Source organism: Amia ocellicauda, chromosome 6, assembly GCF_036373705.1.
Source record: "Amia ocellicauda isolate fAmiCal2 chromosome 6, fAmiCal2.hap1, whole genome shotgun sequence".
Classification (NCBI taxonomy): domain Eukaryota; kingdom Metazoa; phylum Chordata; class Actinopteri; order Amiiformes; family Amiidae; genus Amia; species Amia ocellicauda.
In genome coordinates, this window is record NC_089855.1 from 15,739,153 (window position 1) to 15,761,333 (window position 22,181).

General features: G+C 38.4%; 1 protein-coding gene across 2 annotated transcripts; it reads left to right on the plus strand.

The window, feature by feature from the left end:
• The first annotated feature begins 72 nt into the window (after positions 1-72).
• On the plus strand, positions 73-20,147 carry cul4a (cullin 4A). 2 transcript variants are annotated; one of them, XM_066706317.1, is made up of 20 exons: positions 73-1,128; positions 2,726-2,841; positions 3,266-3,369; positions 5,324-5,393; positions 5,683-5,756; positions 6,405-6,567; positions 7,122-7,211; positions 7,648-7,730; positions 8,565-8,632; positions 9,273-9,391; positions 9,923-10,115; positions 10,639-10,743; positions 10,883-10,993; positions 11,394-11,479; positions 11,605-11,712; positions 12,033-12,146; positions 13,015-13,120; positions 13,449-13,621; positions 14,209-14,361; positions 17,950-20,147. In XM_066706317.1, exons 1-20 carry the CDS (start codon positions 993-995, stop codon positions 18,043-18,045), a joined length of 2,268 nt encoding a protein of 755 aa, XP_066562414.1. In that variant the 5' UTR covers positions 73-992; the 3' UTR covers positions 18,046-20,147. The 2 variants fall into 2 exon arrangements, with proteins under 2 accessions (XP_066562414.1, XP_066562413.1); XM_066706316.1 differs by lacking the exon at positions 73-1,128 and adding an exon at positions 1,364-1,800.
• Positions 20,148-22,181: the final 2,034 nt, after the last annotated feature.

The window sequence follows — 22,181 nt, forward strand, 5'->3', positions numbered from 1 at the left end:
TTTAAATTTGATTTGTCTTTATTAGGTGAATGTTAATACTGAAACTGCAATTGCTTTTTAATTGTCTTAAACGAGAAGGGCATTTATACAGCAGAGATTTATTCAGAATGCAACTCATACACATACGCTAATGTATGCTATGTATGCACTCCTTACATCGCCGACCTCGTATCTAAACACATACATGCTTCCAAATGTATGGATCTTCAGTGGTTTTGTTAGGGCATATGTTTTCACATCTAATTTAAAAAATGATTACATGCATGAGCACCACCACAGCTCTGTCTCTTTCTCAGACATGTCAAAAACGCGGATACTGCTATAACATGGTTTCACCCCGTGTTTAGGTGAACTAAACGCAATCCTACATCATTGGATAACCTCAATATTAAGTTTATCGTGGAAAAAAATAAAATAATAATAATACAAAAAAAATCTCCCAAGATGCATTGGCTTGGAGGTGGGGAAAGAAGCCATTTTGTTGGTTTTTCTTTCCTAAAGATGAAGCGGCTGAGATTGTTTATTGGGAGTTTATGTAGTTGGGCTGACTGATTCCTACAGAACGTTATATGATATAATGGATAACTTTTTAGCAACAGGAAAGCAGGTTGCCGAGGATTTACCTGCAAAAACCTGTAGATAGTTTTTGTCTTTCCCCCTTTTTTTCCACGCCTCGCTCAAGTGCAACTGTACTTATGACTTCACCGACAGAATTAGTTCATTGCTAGCTAAGCCTCCAGGAGATCCATGGCGAGAAACTAGTGTGATTGGAGTACGTGACAAAAGCACACTCATGCTACCAACCCCTGCAGGATTTTGACCTGGGACGACACATGGATAATTTTAAGCCACACAGCGACCAACCTAACACAATCGGAAGTGACTTCTTCTGAAAAAGAAATCGCACAACCCGGGGACTTTGTATCAAGTCCAGAGGAGAGGAGGGGAGAAAACCCGTTTGTCATTTCTGGTCTTCCCCACATTATACGAGCATGGCAGAAGATAATCGGCAGAGCAAGAAAGCCAACTTCTCCGCGTTAGCAGAGCATACCAACGGACTCACAAAAACGTCCACACTTGCCTCCAAACCAGGGGCATCTAAGAAATTAGTTATTAAAAACTTCAAAGGTAGGTTAGATCTGAGATCGATTACAATTCCGAGTGCACCTGCATTCGACCTGTGACGTTAAAAGTGTATATTTAAATGCGTAGTGTATATATATATATATATATATATAGTTGTATATAAACTACACCGATTCGTTATGGCGCCGTATCTAGTGCAGGCCTGGGACGTGACAACGAAGGACGCCCCTCGTATTGTGCAGTGACAAAGTTTAACATCAGAAATTGGGGGATTGTCATGTCAGCCTGTAGTAGCCTGTAGTATGGTACCTTACAGTGAATGTCACGAATAAGTGCTACTTTCACAGACTAATCCTGAGCTACTCCGACTCGCCGGTGCTGTTTTACTCTTGCCAAATTGTTACATGTGTGTTCCCCATGACTTTGCTTTTCGTGCCTATAGATACCACTTTCTCATTACTCGTGTATTTTGTAGAAACAACCGATTTGAATTCGGTTTCTTGCCATCGCACTGCTGCTATGGTAAAATGGCCCACGTACGGACATTTCCATATTTCGACACAGTTTATTTTGGATGTCCTAGCTGTTGTCGTGTTCTGATGCGTTTCCTGAATCCGGACACAACACACATTTGCGCCTGCGCTAGCATCAGAGTTTGTGCACAAGCAGATCGCGTCACACGTGTATTGCACATTTTGGGACCTGTTGGAAAAAGTAAGCATTTGACCAGCTTAATGATTGACGTGGTGGTGCACAAAGCTTATATAATGTGGCGTTATACAAAACTGAATAGTAGTAATAGATGGATCCCCGAATCTGCTTTTCAGTTTAAACATAGGCTATTGATTATACTACAGTTTGGTAATTAATGTTAGGGACCAGTAGTGGTGCATCTATCACATTGGGCAATTGCGCACTTTGTTTTTTTTAATGTTCCTTCTCTGATTGCATCACACCTCTGAGACATAATTCAGTACAGGTTCTAGAAGAGAACAGTCTAGATATAGGAGCACCTGAGTAAAACTGAAATAGCAAGATTAACAAGATCTGTTATGACACAAACTGATACTCAGCCTCCTAGTGTTTCTTTCTTCTATTTTCTTGGCTGTTTTCATTATCTGAGACTTACAAATTGGTAATGGTTATGTTGACACCCATTGCTCTCATTTGTGTCTAGTTTAGATTCAGTGTAAATTAGTTATTTTGTGTTTTTCAGCATTTGTTTAATAAGTTAGACCATGGTAACTTAAACCTTTGCTAGGTCAGATGACACCTTCTTGGCAATTCAGAAATTCTAGCTTGTCTGAGTATGAGGTCACTGACAATTCAGTGTATAGCCATCTCAGAACAATCAAGATCTGACCATATCAGAACATTTGCAGTGTGAAACTTAGATACAATTTGCTTTGAAATGTGTTTTACCAGTAAAGCAGTAAAGCATTTGCTTCCTGGCACTAGGACAGTTTTTAAAAACATTTTAAATGGTGCACATACAATAAAATGTAAAGAATTCGTCCCACTTGTATTCCTTTAGCGATTTCATAATCTTCCAGGACCCATCACATAGAAGCTGTGTATTGCTTATTTCAACTAAGAGGTTTATACTGCACCATTGAATCTGTTACTTCCATATCTTTAGACAGACCAAAGCTCTTAGACAGTTACACTCAGGAAACATGGAAAAAGCTTCAGGAAGCTGTAGGAGCCATACAGAAAAGCACTTCAATTAAGTACAACCTTGAAGAACTCTATCAGGTAAGGCATTCTTCATACTTCTGGAAAATAATTACATTATCCTAATTTTGCTTTCATAAACATATATGTTGGCAGGTAGGAGTAAGGTATTGTATGATTATATATATTACAGTTATAATATGTACAATGACTACTAATGTAAAACTATTGCATGAAAGTTACTGCAGATGATGGTAAGGGAAGACTGGTTGTTAGAGATTGCAAGTCAGAAGAAATTCATGAAACCAAGTTCTGGTGTGAGTACGTACTACCCTGCTCACAGATAAAATAATTTAAATATTAAAAACGCACCATACATTTCTCTGTAGTTTGTGTTATTGTTCTTTATTGTAACACATGCTTCCTTTTTATGTGCTCACTGGAGTTTTTAGTTTACTTGTTTGTTGTAAACCTAATGATCATAACTCTCTTGATCTTTCCTCAGGCGGTGGAGAACCTTTGCTCTTATAAAGTGTCTCCTACACTATACAAGCAGCTCAGGCAGGTGTGTGAAGATCATGTGAAAGCTCAGATCCATCAGTTCAGAGAATATCCTTTTCCCTGCCTCGAGAGACCACTGAAGTACAATGTTTTCTTCAGTTCATGGGCTTTGTTGTTTGTTGTTTTGTTGTTTCCTCATAGATCACATATTGGAGATCCATAGTAGTTTTTGCATCAGTGGGTCGTCCATCACTGAGCCTACATACACCTGACACACTGACCTCACATCACCCCCATCAGCCTACAAGTAGGATGGTGTGTGAGGTCAGTGCGTCAGGTGTATGGTTTTGTAATCAGCATGAAACCCCCAGCTCGGCACCTCGGATTCAAAGGTTGTAATAGAAAATTATGTGACAAACCATCAGTATTCGTTTGAAAATGTCATGTTACAAACATAGCCGAAATCAACAAGTAAATAAATAACGGGTAACCTCAGGTTATGTGTACCTAGCTTTGTAAAACTGTAATAGCATCTTAAAATGTTTAACCAATACCTAATTCTGGGTACAGGCCCTATTGCCCAGGAACCAGCATGCTGTGATTCCGCACACAGGGATGGAAAATTGTTCTTTTAGTTCATGGTTACTCATTGCGCGGCTCGCCAATCTGCAATTGGTGGCTCCCGTGGCAGAGAATAATTATAATTTAATCAAACGGTACAATGTAATGTGGGTTATGGTGATTTCGGTAAGAGCGTCTCTTTTATTTACTGTTCTGCCAATGTGGCTCCTTCGAAAAAACAGTGAACTGTTTTAGTTTCTAGAGCAGTCTTCAACTGAATTGAATTTGATCAGAAAACATAAGATTTGTATAACATTACCTAAATGTACTTTTAAACTTCTAGTTTATGTATTAGCATACAGGCATAACAATGAATTAGTTAAATAATCAGAAGCTTTATTCTGAACTTTGACTCCAAACTGAGAGGCTTCAAGCTATACAGCTCTATAATTCTTCAATTTATTGCCTATGCCGTAAAACCCTAAACCCCAACCCTAGCCAATGTTTTAATGTAAAAATCTATATCCAATTGAGGTAAAAACTTTTTCCTAACCTTAATGGGTGTCTTAGTTTACCGGGGACTTCAACATTAATCCTAGTCTGAACCAAAATGTAACCCCAATATAACTTTTAACTTAAATTTACTTTAATTTAAACTTTCAGACTTTGCTAAATGACTCTCGGAAGAACCTCAGTGTAACCATAAGACCTACCATCATCTGTGTCACTAATGAAAACTTAGCTCAGTCAAAGAAAGCAGAAAAACAACCCCAACATTAATGACAGCCTATGTTTTCTTGGAGTGTTCATCATACATTCACTTGTGAAGCCTCCATGAAAGCTGCACACTAGTTGGGAGACAGTGTTGTTCTAGCTCATAATGCATGCCCGAGATAAGCCACTTTGTTTTGATGAATGGGAATAGGGTTGAAAGTTCATAAAAATAAAAAAACAGAAGGTTTTCAATCAAAAACGTCACTTACTAAACAGTTATGTGGATATTTCTCCAGATGGCAGTGTGAAGCAGTGTCTGTCCAGATCTGCTGTCTCAGATACTGATCTTCAGTGTGTCCCATCCCTAGGCGTGTTGTGCTGCACAGGCTAGTGACAGGTAGTGCTGAGAAACAACCATCATCTAATAAACCACACAGTTTCTGTATATTACATTCAATAACATTTAGTCTTTGTTTAATTTATTAGTGTGTTTTCAGCCCTTCGTTCAGAGTAAGATTGCTATTGTTTTCTCCGCACTGATGTATGCTACAGCCTGTAGAGCCACTTTCTTTCTCCCATACTTGTGGAGTCTTTCCACAGTGGAATATTGCAATGCAATTGACAATGCAACTGAAACGCTTCAGTGTTTTGGGATGTGTTGAATACGTGGTTTGCACTTCCAGAGACAGGATCTGGGAACAAACAGAAAAACAAGAAAGGGGGATGACACATTTCTTTTTAGTTTGGGGGAAATCCTATGTAACGTTTTTCCTTAATATTGGTTTACAGATTCTTTGGACAATGTTTCTTTTCTAAAAAGGATGAATAAATGTTGGCAGGATCACTGCAGGCAAATGGTAAGTTTTTTTTTTTCTCTTATGTTAGTGTGTTAGATGTATTTTATTCATTATATAAAATGTATTTCCTGCAGACTCTCTTTGCAAGGCCATTGATTTGGAATTCCCTCAATTATTAGTTTATTAAATTATTCAGAATATTATTCAGTTGATTTGGGGAAGAGAATTACAAAGTTTCTGTTCTGTGTAAAATACTTTTATTGGAATAAATGGAACAATATATATATTTACCTACAGGGCTGCTGAACCATTCAATTAAAAAAAATGTCTTTTTTTATATTTTATATAGATCATGATAAGGAGCATTTTCTTATTTTTGGATCGCACGTATGTTCTACAGAACTCCATGTTGCCGTCCATTTGGTAAGCTCCTGATGTGTTTCTTAGTTATTATATTATGATGTAAGTTCCATCACCAAGCTTTTATTCCTTTCTGCATTATTCCCACACTTCTGTTCCAGTTGCTAAGCTGGTGCAGAAGGTTGCTATCCAGGTTTGAGATCTTTAGACCTGCTGAAACAGTTATTTTACATTATAGAGTAAAGATGGGTGATTTTCCTGGCCTTTGCTTCACTTCAAAGTAGCCCACGTGAGCTTTATCAGTGGGGTTAATGTCTTGTGACTGCAGAGAACAAAGCCCCTTTGTGGGACGTCTGCACTATTTTCTGCCAGAATGACCCTCTAACTCTTATTGGTACTCAATGACACCAGCTCTGTGCCAGGAATGAGATGGCAGGCCCACTGGCTTCATCAACACCACACGGGGTATAATGTAAGCATGTTGCAGGCTTACAAAACAAACAGGACAATCGTACAAAGTGTCAACCCTCTTCACATTTAACCAGTTCAGTTAATGTATTTCCGGACTCTCTTATTCGGTGTTTAGTTGTTGTCAAGAAATAGTATAATTATTTGACCTTCACATCGGGTGATTTCACAACAGGCCCGTAGAAAATGTGTGCTACTTGATTTGAGATATCCTGTGACTGTGTGCGGGTGACCTCCTCACAGGGACACGGGGCTGGAGCTGTTCAGGACCCACATCATCACTGATAAGATGGTCCAGAGCAGGACGGTGGACGGGATCTTGGAGCTGGTGGAACGGGAACGCAGTGGCGAGGCTGTGGACAGGAGTCTTCTGCGCAGCCTGCTGAGTATGCTCTCGGACCTGCAGGTGAGTGGGCAGCCCAGACTAGTCAGAACAAATGAACCTGCTGTACAACAGGAAGTGCCGCACGACTGTGGATTGACCAGTCAGAACTATTGGGTCTCATTTTGGTTTTGTATTACTGAAGCTATTAAAATGTGCTGCTCATTCTGTGAAACACACAACTGTAGACTCTGGATAATGTCCCATTATAGAAGGTTGTTTGTGCTGTAGAGTGGTGTTATATTTTTTTGGCAGCATTGATAAAGGCCAGAGTGATTTGTTTTGCATGCCTGAGTACTTTTTAAGAAAACCTTTGCATGACCCTGTGATTAAGCAATGAGTTAATGTGACATGGTAGTAGCTCAGGGTCTTCTGCTTGCTTAGGTCACTGTTGTAACCAAATTTAGCTGAAACCAGTGGTTAATACGCTGCCTCTTCATATTATTCAGTGTCACAAATATGACGCATGAATGAATCAATGAATCTGTATGTGTCACCATAATGAGCCAGGAGACATTTTACTGTGTTGGCTTTAAAGATGTAATATTTCATAGTTGAAGTTTCTCTTTTGGCCCTAGGTGTACAAGGAGTCTTTTGAGCAGAAGTTTTTGAAGGAGACAAATCGTTTGTATGCAGCAGAGGGCCAGAGATTAATGCAGGAGAGAGAGGTAAGACTGACCCTCTTCCTTATTTAGCCAGCAGGGATGTTGCCAGAGAAAGTCTTACGGAGATGTCTGCATCTAAATGACACAAGTTTAGCATCTACTGTGCTTTTTATCAATGTTTCTATGCAGTCATCTTCTCAGGGGACTATTTGTTTTAGGATCAGGCTAGGTCAGGTAAGAAAACTTACTGTAAACACACTAAAACACTTTATTATAGTCTGAACCTGCTGTCCTTACCATAAGAGAATATATTTTCTAGTTTTCCTTCACTGAAAGCCTACTGTCTTTGAATAACTGAGTCGCCCTGTAGTTTCTCCATCAGTATGCTTGCTGCTGTCTCGCTTGGTTGTGTCCAAGTTCTGGGGCTTCTTTTATCCCCACACAAGATAACACACAAAGGTCAGTAAAAAGTCAGTAAATATCATGTTCCTGTCCATAGGTACCAGAGTATCTTCACCACGTCAAGAGGCGCCTGGAGGAGGAGAATGACAGAGTGATCACATACCTTGACCACAGCACACAGTGAGTCCATGCTGTCTTGGCTTTGGTGGTGGTTTTGAATGTCTTGTATTGCTTCACCACACTGAAGAAGCCCAAGGAGATTCCCGGTGGCCCTCCAGCTATCCCTGTGCCCAGACCCTGCCATGAGAGGAAACCTGTACTTCATGCAAAGTGCTACTGAAGAGTTTGACACAAGCAGAATAGGAGAATTAACCAGAGTGGCCGGAGAAATCAGCAGAACATATAAAGCAAGCCAGAACTTTTTTCTTTTAAAGTATCTGAGAATTAGCATTTGTCCACTGTCCACGCAAAAGAGTACATGACTAAATTTCCATATAAGCTCCTGGTCTTGAGTGTAATTTTCCTTGTAAGCTTCTGGGTTTATTTTATAATCCAGTGTCGGCACTCTTTCTCTCTGAGTCCCAGTGACAATGAGGATAGAATATACAATACAACACAAGCATATGACTTTTTTTTTTTTAACATAGCAGATATCACATGCTACAGTCACATAGGTCAGATGCTATGCAGTCAGTCGAAGATTTTACACACATTAGATCTTACTAAATCTTGCTGAAAATAAATGTGTACAAGGCCTATTGTAGTTAAGTGTTGTGTAGTTATCTAAAACAAAAACAAAAGAATGACCATACACATTTGTTTTTGTCATTATAACAAACTGTCCACAAAATGTAAATGACTATCAGTGATAAGCTGAAATAACGTAAATCAAATGTTTATATCATTACAAGAGCATATTGGTAACTAAAATAATACAACTTTATTATTTATTATTTTCTATCCTGGTCTACAGAGTGATCTCACTTCTCTTGAAATGTTTTTCTTCCCTTATAGGAAACAGCTAATTTTTACTGTGGAGAAGCAGCTTCTTGGTGAACACTTGACAGCCATCCTACAAAAAGGTTGATTTGCAATTTCAGTGCTTGGTTTAATTGTTTAGACGTTTATTGAATATGCCTTTCTTCAAACTCTGCCTCAACAAGTGCACTATTCTAGTGGAAGTGTAGTCCTGGGAAAACCATGGAAATCCCAGTTCAACCCTGGTCCCATTCATTGATCTTCCCCTCGTTATGAAGAGTCTATATGTACCCAACCAGGGTGGAACAATACTTTCATCCAGGCCAAACATGGCAGAACTATTGTCACACTATACCTTGCTCCGAATTGAAGTTAATTATGACCAGAGAGTTTCGCCGGTAGCTTTGACAGTTTCCTGTTAGGCCACTGCTTTTCAAACCAGACTTATCAATGCAATTTGTGAGGATGGATCCTAACTGCAGTGGCTCCCATGACAGGATGACTTACAACCTCTTCTCATAATAAACTGGTCCCTTATTGACCAATTGCCAGGAGATGTTAACATTACTAATAAACATTTGTTGTCTACTTTAATAAATCTGCAAAGACATTTCTTGAAAACAAATACCAGAATACACTGACACTCAACATTCATATTTATTTGATCTATAATGTTTTCTCTGTTTGTATGTCTCTTTTTTTTTATGTACGTTTTAATAATCTCTCTCTCTGGTTTGCCTGCAGGTCTGGATAGCCTGCTTGATGGGAACAGGGTAGCAGAGCTCACTCTGCTGTATCAGCTCTTCAGCAAGGTGAAGGGAGGGCTGCAGGTCCTGCTACAGCACTGGAGAGATTACATCAAGGTACAGATCGCAGGCCCTGCAGACAAAACCATACAGCTGCATCACTGTTCTGCACACAAGATAAACTGTTATCCTGTGGTCTTTCAATTAATATTTAATATTTATTTAATACCCAAGCAAAGGAAAGCACTGGTCGTGTTTATTGCCAATATGCTATAATGTCAGACCTGATCCTTTTAATGTGACATTGAATGCATAGGCTGCATTGCCTAAACCAATTAATATCTGAATGGTTTTGCACATTTTTTAATTAGATTTGTTAATGTGCCTTTGAATGCAGACCCACTGAGGAGAGATCTATTTACACATTTGATTGATGATGTGTCCATGAACCTTACTGCAGCTTTGATTGATCCAACTGATATCCAAATCCTTCAGTGTCTCTCACTTCCTTGACTAGCAGTGAAGCGTGGAGATTCCAGTGGAGTGTTTTTATAGCAAATGGCAGCCCATCCGTGTTTCGGTACCTCAGTGCTGTAATATATTAGGAAAGTCTCATATGCAGGGATGTGTGGCTCTGTGTGTTGACAGAACTTTGGCATTACCATCGTGGCAACCCCGGAGAAGGACAAGGACATGGTGCAAGACCTGCTGGACTTCAAAGACAAGATCCAAAACATCACTGAGTCCTGCTTCCAGAAGAATGAGACCTTTGTCAACTCCATGAAGGAGTCCTTCGAGACCTTCATCAACAAGAGGCCCAACAAGCCTGCTGAGCTTATAGGTACAGACCTACTTACTGAGAACCATTTATTGATGCATTGTTTTGTTGGTCTCTGACACTATTGGCACAATCTTATTTTGTATACAGTGTATATAAAATGTTTACAGTTATCTTGTTCTCTGCTTCTGGTTATTTTCATGTTTTTTAATTTGTCATTTTACAGCAAAAAGGTGCTTGGTTATGTGTCTTATGAGGTCTCATAAGAGATTTATTTTGATATCTTAACTCATTTATTTCACACTGGAAAAATAATCATATGCAACTGCTTTCTTACATCTGGGAAAAGGACAATTTAAATTGATGTGAATTCAGTGTTTTACGTTTTTTACATTAATCAGTTGACTTAAAATAAAGCAACATTTAATCCTATCAGGTAACATTAATAATGGAAAAGTATATTATTTTATATATTTTTATTCCAATCTGTGGTGAAAATTTACTGTTTACGTTCTTCTTTCTAATGATCTGTAATTGCTCTGTTTGTTGTGCTTTTTAACGTCCCCCCTAATATTTATCTTCACAGCTAAGTATGTTGATTCAAAACTGCGTGCTGGAAATAAAGAAGCAACAGATGAGGAACTGGAGAGAATACTGGACAAAATCATGATCATCTTCCGGTTCATTCATGGTCAGTTGGGCTTTATTTTTTGTCTGTCTGTTTTTCTCCCTTAATTCGTTAATCTTTTTTGGGGGGGAGTGCAGGATTTTTTTGTATTGTAAACAAAAATGGGCATCTAATCAACAGTTGTGGTTTCATTTTTAAACAGGCAAAGATGTGTTTGAAGCATTTTACAAGAAAGATCTAGCCAAGAGGCTGCTGGTTGGGAAGAGTGCTTCAGTAGATGCTGAGAAATCCATGCTGTCCAAACTCAAACATGGTAAGTGGCTGTGCAAGTCTCGGTAGCCTAACGGCTTTAACTGCAGGCTGTGGACTTGTACCAATGAACTGTCAGGGACTTAATTCATTTAAAAATGATACATTTAAAATAGTCATGTGATTGTTGTTACATCAGCAGCATTATAGTCCTTTTTGTGCTATTAATTGAAATGTTAAGCTTTGAAGTATTTTAGTTCGGCCGCATTACTGCTGCCCAGAATGTTACTGTGACTATTGACATATTTGATTCTCGTCACTCTTTTTTATTATACTGCAGTTAATATACATTTATGTTTAGCTTCTCAACCTTTAATCTAGCATTGAATTTGAGGGTTTATCTTAAAAAGCTTTACATATGTAATAAAAGTGATTCTATGCCATTGTGCTTCAATGTTCTGCAGAATGTGGAGCGGCCTTTACCAGCAAGCTGGAGGGCATGTTCAAAGACATGGAGCTCTCCAAAGATGTCATGATTCAGTTCAAACAGGTACACAGTTTATAATGGAGATTTCTTAACTTGGGAGATTTTAAGAAACCCATAAGATACAATTCTGTTTAATTATGAGAATTTCCTCTTTAAGCATTTGTATGACAAGGTGTTTTTTTCTTCAGTATATTCAAAATCAGAGTGACCCTGGCAACATAGAGCTCACTGTTAACATCCTTACGATGGGCTACTGGCCTACGTACATACCCATGGAGGTCCATCTGCCCACAGAGGTAAGAACTAATGTGGTAGAACTAAACATCACCACTAATATTCACATCTGTACTCTTGTCTTCTGTTCAAAACTTTTAAGTCAACGATTGTCCTGTTTTTTTTTGTTTTGTTTTTCTGTTCTATGATTCATGTCACTCTTCCATGCAGGTATGGGTGGTTTGTGCACACTTTAGCTAAATTATGGTACACAAATATACATTTTGTACACTAACAGCCCATCAATTTTATGAAGGGTGTGAATTTTAAATGACGGGGGTGAATTGGGAGTCTGAAAATAGCAGATGTGTAGTTTAGTGGGGCTGTTTTCCTGTTCATCCAGATGGTGAAACTGCAGGAAGTATTCAAGATGTTCTACCTGGGGAAGCACAGCGGCCGGAAACTGCAGTGGCAGCCCACACTGGGCCACGCCGTCCTCAAATCCCAGTTTAAGGAGGTGAGTACTCCAGCTCGGCCTCGGCCTCTTGTGTCTACCATTCCTGCCAGAAGCTTTCTTTCAGTTCATGCTCTAAACAGGAAGTTTGTATAAAACCACAACAAAGTATACAGTTCATTTACAGGACATGGAGTTCAGTTTATGTGTAGAACATGTTGAAATGCGATTTTTTTTTTTTTTTAGTTTTTTCTCCATTGGGCTTCTCTTGGCTTTTCTTTTCTGGTTTTTAATGCACATGCAAAACGTACTACATCCAAAGTGAAAGCTGAGAGCATACTACTGCTTTAATATTGTAGAAGCCTGTGAGTTTCAGATGCGCAAAGTGACTTCAAAGGCATACTAAAGTATTAATGAGACGAAACAATAGCAATGGATTGGATGTCTCGGCCAATTTCCTAATTAACCTGAAATTGTAGCTCTGGGACTCATCTAGGAGACTCTGCTGTTCTGTGGAAGTGTGAGGCAGTATGGGTGGGTTACCTCAAAGTATAAAGATGGGGGTAAAATTGTGATATTGTGTTTCTGTGTCTTTCTTCTTTTCTTGTGCAAGTGTGACCCTGCCAAAACGCAGCCAACTAGTTTGAAAAATAGTTGTTGTTCAACTTTATTTTCCTGTATAACATGTATAGTTTAACAAGCATTTTCCTGTTTAGTTTCAATATCGATAACAACAATAAAACAAGTAAAGTTAATGTTGGTTGTGGTTGAGTTCCAGTCAAAACATTATGTAGCAACTTTAAAGGCAGCCTCCTCAGACAGACATGTTTTGGTCAGTTCCTCTTGTTTCCTCTCGAGTGTGCACTGTGGTCAGTCAGTACAGTGGACTTCAGAACCACTAACTCGGTGACCTCTGGTATTTCCTCCTCAGGGTAAAAAGGAGCTGCAGGTGTCCCTCTTCCAGACTCTGGTGCTGCTCATGTTCAACGAAGGGGATGAGTTCACCCTGGAGGACATCAAAACTGCCACTGGAATAGGTACACAGCCCCAGGGTTAAAAACAATCCTATTCATGATTATAATGTATAATAATAGAGTTTTTTCATTATGGAAAATAAACATTTGAGCTCTAGGGCATAGATGCACAGCCAGTGTAGGTTATAATCCAAAATACTATTTAATACGTTCTGAAGACATTAGAATTTAGTTATACTGTCTTGTTTATTTAGTTTACTGGTTCCGTTATTTCATGAGAAACATGTAGATGTAATGGAGGCAGGTGAATCACACAGGAATACTTACTCAATGCAAAATGTTTCTGTATTTTCTCATTTCAACCAAATTTGGTGTTGATTTTCTCCCCCAGAGGACAGTGAGCTGAGGAGGACGCTGCAGTCTCTGGCCTGTGGAAAAGCCAGAGTGCTCAACAAAACCCCCAAGGGCAAGGACGTGGAGGACGGAGACAAGTTCCTCTTCAATAACGAATTCAAGCATAAACTGTTCAGGATCAAGATCAACCAGATCCAGATGAAGGAGACCGTATGTAGTTTTCACACCTTGTTTGACTCCCCAGTATCACATTTAGTTTTTAGGGGAAATTGAGGGAGTTCTTGTGGTTTTCAGCATTGCAGTGCAAAGTATCGACACAAAATTATTTTTTTGACAGTATCAGTCCACATTTGTCCTGCCTTCAGTTCTGAGTTAGGATTAAGAAAGCACCTGAATAAGTCAGTCATTTGAGGACCTCTAGGCTATTGTGACCCAGATTGTGGATCACCTGTGGTTCCAGTTTGATGTGGGAACATGAAGGACCCTGAGTGGTGAAGTGTGCAGCTGGGATGAAGGCAGCCAGGAGTTATAAAAAGCCGCCTGTCCTTGCCCCCACCCCTTCTCTATCTGTTCTCTCTTGCTCAATCCATTTCAATTAAATTCAAACTCAAAAAGCTTTATTGACATGACTAAGTTACATCACTGTTGTCAAAGCATTGACAATACAGGTCCAGTGTTCAAGAACAGGGCAATGAGGAACAATTAATATCACAATTATACATGCGAGACTTTAACATGTATCTACAGACTCTCTGTTTACAATTAATATCTCTATTGCTCTCTCTCTGTCTGCTCAGGTGGAAGAGCAGGTGAGCACCACAGAGCGCGTGTTCCAGGACAGGCAGTACCAGATCGACGCCGCCATTGTCCGCATCATGAAGATGAGGAAGACCTTGAGCCATAACCTGCTGGTGTCAGAGCTCTACAACCAGCTCAAGTTCCCAGTTAAGGTATGTAGTCTCCCTGGCTTCACTCGCACTTGGCACATTGTATTTGCTGTCAGAATTTCCCATCTGCATGCTTCAATTCACCATATTTTTTTTAAAGAAAGACTCAAATTACTGGTAATTGAACCTGGAATGCTTTTAGAGATTTGATAAGCTTTGCTTATTTCTGGCTAAATCCAAGCTAAATTTAATTTTACAAACAGTATTTTAATAAATAAATAAAATATAAAATTTTAATTTCTCTTTTCTATATATATAAGAACATAACGTTTACAAATGAGAGGAGGCCATTCGACCCATCGTGCTCGTTTGGTGTCCATTAATAACTAAGTGATCCAAGGATACTATCTAGTCTATTTTTAAATGTTCACAAATTTTCAGCTTCAACCACATCGCTGGGGAGTTTGTTCCAGATTGTGACAACTCTCTGTGTGAAGAAGTGTCTCCTGTTTTCTGTCTTGAATGCCTTGAAGCCCAATTTCCATTTGTGTCCCCGGGTGCGTGTGTCCCTGCTGATCTGGAAAAACTTTGGTTTGATGTAGTCGATGCTAGGGCTGTGCGATATGACGATATATATATCGTATGACGATAGAAAAACGTCTATCGTTTCATATTATGCTTTATCGTTTATATCGTGGTGTCGCAAATTGCACTCTTTAAGGCAGTATTTTTCGTCATTTGGACGCTTTGCGTTCTCCCGGTTCTTCCACACTTGCTGGGTGCAGCAAGAAATGAGCATTAGAAACACAGACAGACATGAGGAGAGAGACCTGACACAGAATAACCAACATAACCAAGACATAACCGGATATAATTTGTATAAAATTAAAGAATAATAGTTTGTTTGCATTTTAATAAATTGGAAAGCAATGCAAACAGATGCAGAAAGTTTCATTAGATGGTGAAGTGGTATAACAGCTTTTATTATTATTATTATTATTATTATTATTATTATTATTATTATTATTAACTATTTAGTATTGACACGTGCTGTTCCAGTAAGTAGAATCGAAATGCGACAGTCAGAGAGGAAATGTCGCTGTCTAGCAGATGTTAATGCGCCACTGTAAACCCGGCTGTGGTAAATATAACTGAATCTATACCATTTTACAGCACATGTTGCGTGATTACTATTACTTGTGTTATTGTTATGTGACAGTAAATCGTGTGTGTGTATATATATCCCATAACATAACACACGTAATAGTAATAACACACCACTTGCACTGTTATATTTTGCATTCTGCATATATTTACCATGACAGCCTGCATGTAGATTTTGTTAGTTTTGCATATTTAATGATTAAATAAAGACTTGTTGTTTAAATGTCTTTGGTCTTATTTTGTAGATTGGATAAAAATAAGGCATACCAAGGTATATATCGTTTATCGCCCAAACTTCCAAAAAATATCGAGATATCATTTTAAAGTCATATCGCCGAGCCCTAGTCGATGCCTTTTATGATTTTGAAGACTTGAATCAAGTCCCCACGTAGTCTCCTCTGTTCCAGGGTGAAAAGGTTCAGTTCCTCAGTCTCTCAGTAGGACATTCCCTTCAGACCTGGAATAAGTCTGGTTGCTCTCCTCTGAACTGCCTCTAGAGCAGCGATATCTTTCTTGAAGTGTGGAGCCCAGAACTGTCCACAGTATCCAGATGAGCTCTAACTAGTGCATTGTACAGTCTGAAGATTACTGCCCTTGTTCTCAATTCTACACTTTTCACAATATACCCTAACACACTGTTCACTTTTTTATTGCTTCCCCACATTGTTTGGATGGAGAAAGTGAGGAGTCCACATAGACTCCTAGGTCTTTCTCATGTGTTACTTCATCTAGTTCTATTCCTCCCATAGTGTACTTATAGTGGACATTTTTACTTCAGAAGTTGAACCCACAAAGATTCTGTTCCGTTACTGGGATCTAATTTGAGTTATTCTGTAATGCTACCCCACCCCCTCTTCGATTTTGCCTGTCTCTCCTAAACTGTGTGTATCCTTCAACTGGTATTCATCCCCTTCATTTTCTGTAAGCCATGTTTCTGTCACTCCTACAACATCATAGTGACACGCCAGCACTGTGGCTTCCAGGTCTAACATCTTGTTCCTTATACTCCTGGCATTGATGTACAAACATTTCAGGACTTTCCTACTAGCAGTTTCCCTTGGTTTTCTTTCATTTGTGGAACATCTCCCATTGTCAGACCTCCCTGCCCCCCTGGTCCGTAGTTTAAAAGATTCTCAATTACTCTGCACATACGCTCTCCCAATGCATTAGCCCCCCTCTGAGCCGTCACTGTCCAAGTCGGTGTCCAGCAGTTGGAACCTGTTGGGCATTTCTAGCTCTTGGGGTGTCTCTAGGGGTTGTGTGTGCCCTTTTTTGCAGTTATGATCTACTGTAACCACAGCAGTTCTGTCCACCTTCCTGTTCTAAGTTCTCAACTCTCCTAAGTTTGGGTATGCACACCATCGCTCACATGGGCTGATTGACCAATTCTTCTATATCACTAATACAGTGCAGATGAAAAAGCTGAGCCTCAAGATCACAGACCTTGATCTCTAGAATTTCAACATGTTGACATCGTTCACAGATGAAATCTTCTTGGATGAGTTCATCCAGGAAGGCAATCATTCTGCAAACCTGACACTGTAGTGGCCACATGTTTCTAAATTTTGCAAGGTTTTTTTTGTTTGTTTATTTGGGCTCTTGGTTTCTGTCCCCTGGTCACTTTTTTGTCACCAAGAAAAATCGCAGCTTTCTCAACAGCAGCTTTAAGCAGCTTTATTCTACCTGCCCCCAATTCACACCTAACTGGCTCCAACTAGATCCACCTGGCACAACTCACTTAACTGAAATCCTGTTAGTCCTAGACTAAATCACCTTGCCTTCAACCTATTTACTTTCACCAACTCAGCAGCTGTACTGAATTGACTTAAATTAAGGCAAACTACAGACAAGATTAACTTCAATTATGGCAGTTAAAACAATATCAGGAATGCTAAGACTGTCTGAAACTAGCAACAGAACAAGATGGCTGCCTCTCACTTGTACTGTCCTGTGTCTGTCTATCCTGTCTATCTGTCTATGTGTTTCTCTTTACAGATTTATACCTTTAGCCAATTAGACGACACGATCCCAGTGTAATCTGATTCATTGTTATTTCTTTATTTATACATTGGTTATTGTAATGTTCCAGACCACCGCCAGACACGGGCTTTGTGAAAGTCATTTGTCTTGTCATTGATATTAATGGTAAGCTCTCTCTGGTCGAGTGCCAGAGGCAGATCAGATCAGAACTGGCTCAGTATAGTTCAATCAGACACCCAGCTCATCCTAACACCTTAACTGCTTCATGAAACCACCATAAGATGTGATCCTTACTTTTATAAAGATGTATTCCCAGACCCCAGTAGCTATTTGTATTTTAATATTTTTTTGTACTATCAATTGCAAAGAATTTTCATTAACCCCTACAATAGATTAAACTGCAGAGAAGTCCAGAACCAAAGCCAAGCAGCAGATAAGTCTGGAGAATTTCACTGTTTTATTACCGTGCATTCATTTTGTCTTCCCTCTCTGTGATGGCTCCTGCAGCCTGGAGACCTGAAGAAGAGAATTGAATCCCTCATTGACCGAGACTACATGGAGAGGGACAAGGACAATCCCAACCAGTACCATTATGTGGCATAAATTGAGTGTGAGCGACAATCCTGACCTGTACTGCACAGCACTGACCAGCAGAACTCCACGGGCCCTGTCCAGCCGGCCGACAGCACGCCTCTCACGCCAGGATGACGTCATTCACGCAGCTGCATGCGCTGTCGAGTTCAGGAAATAGGCATCGGGCGTGTTTGAATCTCCAGTGGTGGTCTGAATTCATAGCATTACTATTTTGTTTTTCTTGATTCTCATTCTCTGTTCTACTGTAGGATTTTTTGTTTTGTTTTTCAGTTTGCAACTGCTGTCTACCTAACAGAGCCAATGAGAAGCAGGAAAAGTATCTGATATAGGCCTGACCGTTTAGCTTCTCCAGACCACGAGTGAAGGCAGTCCGCAGGATGACGAGGGCAATTTCTGTTTGGCATTGCACTGGTTACTGGTTTGCTAGGCTACTTCCTAAAAATCATAAATGAGGTGAACTTTTATCAGTGGGGTTAAGACATTTGCCTGCACCTTTTTATGTTTTTTTTTTTTCTGCTTGTACCACCTTTGTTAGGATGATTCCCCAGTTTGCATACTCTGAACTTAGTAGCTGATGGTCTGTGTTTGCAAGGAGTTACAATATAGAGAGAAAATAGAACAAGAAACTATTATAGGCCTAAAAAGTGCCAAGCAGACCAGGCTTCTCTCTCACAGATGTGTGTATCCAGAAGCACATCCTACACTGCGTTTGTCTTCTCTAGTACGTTTTAGCGATTGTTAAGCCAAATCTGTTCTGATTAATGCTAATAAAGTGTCATTTTTATTTGACTTCTCTGAGTAGTAGGTAATGCTGACACATTATAGTTTGGAAAATAAATAATAACGAACAGGGAGATCTCTCAAGTGCAATTTTACTGGTTCACTTTTTAATCGCCCAGACTTGGGCTTGATAGATGCTATTAATGTCATTGCAAAAGGAAAGTCTGCCAGATGAAAATGAGTGGGTTGCTGAGCACCTAGGGTACACACTGTAAATAAGTTGTTTGGTATTCAACAAAGAAATGATTTCTGAGAATTGTAAGAGTTTTGTTATGGTGATGTCACAAAATGAGAATATGTGGATGAATGGCGTTAATAAAACTGCTGTATTTGGTAAGAGCTGTATAATAGCATGTCTAATTTAATTTTTTTTAAAGAATAGTATTTTTTTGTGTGACTTGTATTTAAATGTCTACTCTGCATTGGCATACCTAATTTTTTGATTCTCTTAATTTCAGTTTTTGGTGCTTTCTTTTCCGAACATTAACGCTGTGCACACATGCATTGCAGCACACTTTTGCCTTTGTATTTGGCATTTCTCCTAAAGCTTCGTGATCGAGATCCCCATAGATTGTGTGGTTTTATTTTTTTTATTTAACATTTTTTGAGGTTTATTTGAAACTAAATCCTCCTTTCCTTCCCAGGTTCATCTTCACTTTTTTAGTTAATATATTTTAGATATATTAACTAACTGGAATGTGCATATATTGTTCCAGTCTTCCTATTATATCCTTGAGCTGCACAGTGTTTGTGATTAATTTTAATATTCATATTTAATTACACACTGTTAAATTTAGGTCAGGACGTAAACAACCTTGTTTTTTCTTTGTAGATCAAGTTGAAAATATACATGTTCCATGTGTTGATAATTGACAACTCTGATTCGCAACATTTTTTTCAACTGACAATCAAGTTTCAGGAGGTTACAGCTGCCATATTTTCATCATTGTTTTCACATTTGTCCCTGTACAAGATAGTATTAGAGTATTTTTTAATCATTGAATTTATTTTAACAGTATTATGAAGGACTATAGGAAGCTTAGAATGCATTTTAATTTGTCATGTTTTTTTCTTTATCATTATGGGATATGGAATGTAAACTTTTAAAATAAGTGTGTGTGTGACTGTGTGTGTATATACAGCTCTGGAAAAAATTGAGACCACTCCAAGTTCAGAAATCAATTTTAAGTGGTCTCTTAATTTTTTCCAGAGCTGAATATATGTATATATACAAATACAAATTGTGTGTGTGTGTATAATGTGCACGTATCTATTTGCAAATGTATTCTGGAGAATTGGCTGCAGAAGTAAAAGGCAAACTGAAGAAATGACAGCTGATTCCATGCTTCTCTGTAAAGCACAGCCACATTCATACATATATGAATATTTTTAAATATTATTGTAAATAGTGGCAGTTGCTAACAAAAAAATTGCATACATGAGGCATATTACTAAGTATTATTTTTTGCCAACCTTGAGTATAAGACCAGGTTGGTATCAAATGGGTCATTTGTACTGAACACAAGAGCCAGACTGAGACAGTCCTGTGCTAAAACTAATTTACAGCAAAGTGAAGTCCTGAAGAATCCCTAACTAGAAAGGTTTTGTCTTTAGTATCAAGTTGATAATTGTCTTACAACTTCTCGTACCTTTTGGAGTTTTATCTGTGTGTTTTCGTAAGCTTTTAACATACTTCTGTTAAATGTTCTGTTTGTTTGTCAGAGAGATTTAATGAGTAAGCTAATGTCATGGTGCGGTCAACAAGGTCTGATGAATCGGTTTGAGAAAGCACTGTTAGCTTTTGGACTGTCATTGTTTTGTCCACACGTGTGTCCAATGAAAATACAAGTTTTGCACCTTTAAAAGTATTTCATGAAACTACAATATACAATCCTCCTTATTCTAAGATTCATGAGAGCATTTCTTATTGATGTAATGTAGATTAAAAACAAAATCAGTCCCTTTATTGTAACTAAGATAGTGTGTGTATTACTTAGCAATATCCTTTCTATGGAATTCCAAAACACACTGCCTGGTAAAGTGAAGTAATAACATTTTTCTCAAAGCTCAAAAGACTTTTATCTCCTGTTAGTGTGAATATTTCATATCTTTTGTTGAGATGTGACCTGGAATAGAAAGCAAATGCCATAATCATTCTGAACTCAATAAAGGATTGCAATTCACAAAGTTAGACTTAATCTGTGCCCAACAGATCTTTTGGCCTTAAGCACAACAGGCTCTTAATTAGGTTTTAAACATCTAAATTAGATTTTCGTGCTTGAGTTCAGATATAATTGCTTAGAACAACATATTAGAAAATGGAAAGCTGTCTTTGTGAGGCAGCTCAAAAGGTATTTGTTTTTCATAAAGGTTGTTATTTTTCAGGCCTTTTTTCTGAATTACACATTATTGTGGAATTTTATGTGCTACTGCAGAAATTCTCCATAAGATATGTGGGTTAATAGGTGCACTCATCCCCCCCTGCTTGTTACTGTGACCAGTATTAAGATTTTGCCAGCTATGACTGCAATAAAACATTTACACTTTTCATAAAACAAAATACAATTTCTACAGTCAAATAAACTTCATAATTACAAGCAGGAACACTCATACTGACATCATTTGTACTTAATGGTTGGTGGCTGCCCATGAGCCTCTTTACATTTGAAAGATGGACATTGCGTGGTTAATTAACCATTTTAATTTTAAATGTGTATTCATATTTATAAAATAATATAATATTAATATTGCCTTTCATCTGACAAGTATGTTACAATGTGTCTGTTTTGCAATTAATACTTATACAATCATGTATAGTTTATATCTCAATTCAGACTTATCAGGAACTGTTTGTCACCATGCAAACCAAGAGTGAAACAGTGCAACAAATGTTACTTCATTACATGTCACTTCATAATATAGATACACACACATCTAGGCATTAATTAAAAATTGAGAATGTAATTATTCTGATCAAAGGCAGTTTGTTGTTTTTTATGGTTATATCACTTTGTAAGAAAGTCTGTGTTTATCCCCATGTCTGTAAAGATTGTGTTTGTGGTTTAAATTAAGAGCAACTTACTGAAGAGATTCCTCCATGTTTGGAAGTTAGTAAAATTAAGTGGAGATATCTGTTGTTTGCACCTGTGGATTTAAACAGACACAGGTGCCCCGCACCCTTCCTCACAATCTGCATTCAAAATCCATTTCAGAAGTGATTAATTCTGCAGTATCTGCTTTGATGGAGTATGAATGTTTACAACAAGGCCAAGGCTAATCATATGTTTTGTTGTGGGGTTAATTTGTTTTTTTGTTAACGATATTGTTAAAATGTCAGATAAATCTGGATTGTAACAGTCTACACA

What these genes read in the sequence shown, in the direction of transcription:
- cul4a (XM_066706316.1), top strand. Translation starts at nt 1,491, where the DNA reads ATGTGTGTTCCCCATGACTTTGCTTTTCGTGCCTATAGATACCACTTT. An exon ending in CAGATCCATCAGTTCAGAGA is followed by an intron (nt 3,370 to 5,323) that starts ATATCCTTTTCC and finishes ATATTGGTTTAC; the next exon opens with AGATTCTTTGGACAATGTTT. An exon ending in AGCTCAAGTTCCCAGTTAAG is followed by an intron (nt 14,362 to 17,949) that starts GTATGTAGTCTC and finishes TGGCTCCTGCAG; the next exon opens with CCTGGAGACCTGAAGAAGAG.